At 51.6% G+C, this 2,500-nt stretch overlaps 1 protein-coding gene across 1 annotated transcript in view; it reads right to left on the bottom strand.

Annotated features, from left to right (window-relative positions):
* LOC135108603 (uncharacterized) overlaps positions 1–2,500 on the bottom strand; it is a 171,230-nt gene that overhangs the window by 138,721 nt on the left and 30,009 nt on the right. Inside the window, 2 exon segments of the mRNA XM_064019762.1 lie at positions 532–835; positions 1,225–2,331. Coding sequence (XP_063875832.1) covers positions 532–835; positions 1,225–2,331 — 1,411 coding nt within the window.

The following is a 2,500-nucleotide window of genomic DNA, read 5'->3' as shown; positions in this document are numbered from 1 at the left end:
ACACCTCGCTCATAAACTCCACATTAATTTTTGTGTTGCGTTAGGGATGGATGAGTATGTAGGTGGGGAGAAGCCTTCTACTTTACTGTCCTTTCTTGGGCACTGATATGGTAAAGTTGGAAGAAGAAGTAGTAGGGCAAGAACCAGTTTCCTATTTTTTATTTATGTATCTATTTTTTAGTATATATCTCTATTAGTAGGTGGGGCGAAGCCTTCTACTGTGTTATCCTTTCTTTGATACTAACAGGTGGAAAATCTATAGGAAACAGGTAACTTCACATTAGGTTAACAATGTATCCGTTTCCTGGGTTGCCTGAGTATATGTTTCAATTTGGTTGGTGGGGAGAAGCCTTCTACTGCAATATCCTTTCTTTGATAGTAGGAAAAAAAAAAGTTAGCTTCATCACAAGTTAAGAATCCTTCCGTTATTTGCGTTTCCTGTGTATTTATCTGCGTGTTTTATCCATTTCTCCTTCTCCTCTTCCTTCTACATCTACTACACCAATTACTACTACTATTTCTATCACTCACCTCTCATTAATCAGTCGTTCCAGGAGGCGGGCCACGGCATGGGAGGTGACGGCTGCCAGATGGCCCGCCGCGTCCTCTTCTTCGCCCGCCGCCTCACCAGCACACGCCAGCTCAGCCTCTGCCCACGACGCTACCTCCTCCACCAAACGGAAGCAGCGGCCGTCCTCCTCCACCCAGCCGTCCCTGCATGCGCCTCGTCTCCGCCCGTCCCCAGCAGTCGCCCCCGCCTGGCTCTTGACGGTGGCTTTCTCCTTGCCCACACTCGCCGCCGCGCCCTCCTCACCGCCGCCACTCGCTCTCTGGTCTGTTAGGGAGGAGGGGAAGAGAAAAATGTACGTTTGCTAATGGTTTGTGTGTGTGTGTGTGTGTGTGTGTGTACTTATGTCCTTGTTTTAGACTGTAAGGTGATGCTGTTAAATGCGCGCATACACACACACATACACACACACACACGAGGTTCTTACATTAATGGATTTCATCAGTACAGTATAGACTAGACCTTCCCTCTCCTTCTTCCCCTTCCTTCTCTCCCCTTTCCTTCCCTTCCTCTTCCCGCCCTTACCTACTTCCTGTCCCAAATTACTGTGTCTTCCCCTCATCCCCTTCCCTCCTTGCTCCTCCTCCCCATCTCTCCTTCTCTTCCTCTCCTGGCTACCCTTCCTCTTCCCTTCTTCATCTCCTCCTTCTCCTTACCTGTGTCTTCTTGAGGAGGACAGGAGACCCAAGACGAGAGGGAGTCCGTGATCTCTACCACAGAAGATGTGCAGCCTCCTCCTCCTCCTTCTCCTCCTCCTCCTCCTCCTCCTCCTCCTCCTCCTCCTCCTTCTTCTCCTTCCTTGTTCTCCGCTTCTTTTATCTCTGAGTGACTCTCTTCAAATGCTTCATGACTGTTCTTCTCTTCCTCTTCTTTCGTCTTTTCCTCCTTCCTTGCTTCTTTTCCCTCCTCCTCCTCTTCTTCTTCTTCCTCTATTTTCACCGCCTCCTTTTTCGCTTGTTGTAAACGTCCTGGTTGTTGTTGTTGTTGTTGTTGTTGTTGTTGTTGTGGTTCTGGTTCATGAGGTTCTTCTTGTGTGTGGTAGTGGTGGTGAGGCGTTGGTGGTGGTGCTGGTGGTGCCGATGATGGTGATGGTGGTGGTGATGACAGGGGTGGTGGTGACGTCGATGATGACTCGTTACGGTGGTGGTGGTGCTGCTGTAGTGATGATGGTGATGATGATGATGACGATGATAACGAAGACGACGACGACGATGATGATGATGGTGATGATGATGGTGACGGCGGCGAAGACTGGTAAGATGTGCCTTCCTGTTGCTGTTGTTGTTGTTGTTGTTGTTGTTGTTGTTGTTGTTGTTGTTGTTGAGTCGTGGTGTGCGGAGTCGTCGCTTCCTCGTTGTGTTTCAGATCTTGATGTCGTAAAGTCGTGATGTGATCTCTGCCACTTTCTTCCTCCTTCTCCTCTTCCTCTTCCTCCTCCTCCTTCTTCTCCTCCTCCTTCTCCTCTTCCTTCCGCTCCTCCTTCACCGCCTCCTCCTGCGCCCTTCTCCTCCACCTCCTCAGCCTCGCAGATCCCTCAGACACCAGCAGGGCGTCCACGAGGGGCCCCGCTGACCTCACACGCCGCGAGGATGGTGATGCTGTTCTGGTGACTCCCCGCCCCCTCCCCCAACGGTGCACGGGGGGCGGCCAGGGAGCAGGGATGGGCGTGGGGATGTGGGCGTGGGGATGGGAGGCCTGTTGGTGGGTGGTGTGGCTCGGGAGGAACGCCCGCACGCCCTCTCCGCCCTTTGTGGTGACTGCATCTGTTGGGAAAGAAGTAGTGGTGAGTGCGGGTGACTGTGAGTGGTGATGGTGGTGATGATGGTACTGGTGGTTGTGACAGTGAGGAGTATTCATTAGTGGTGATGGTGTTGGTGATAGTTGTGGTTGTGATCGTGGTAGTGGTGGTGGTAGTGGTGGTGATAGTTGTAA

Source organism: Scylla paramamosain, chromosome 17 (assembly GCF_035594125.1).
Source record: "Scylla paramamosain isolate STU-SP2022 chromosome 17, ASM3559412v1, whole genome shotgun sequence".
NCBI classification, from domain to species: Eukaryota; Metazoa; Arthropoda; class Malacostraca; order Decapoda; family Portunidae; genus Scylla; species Scylla paramamosain.
The sequence above is the reverse complement of the archived record's forward strand: the minus strand, read 5'-3'. Positions and strand labels throughout refer to the sequence as shown.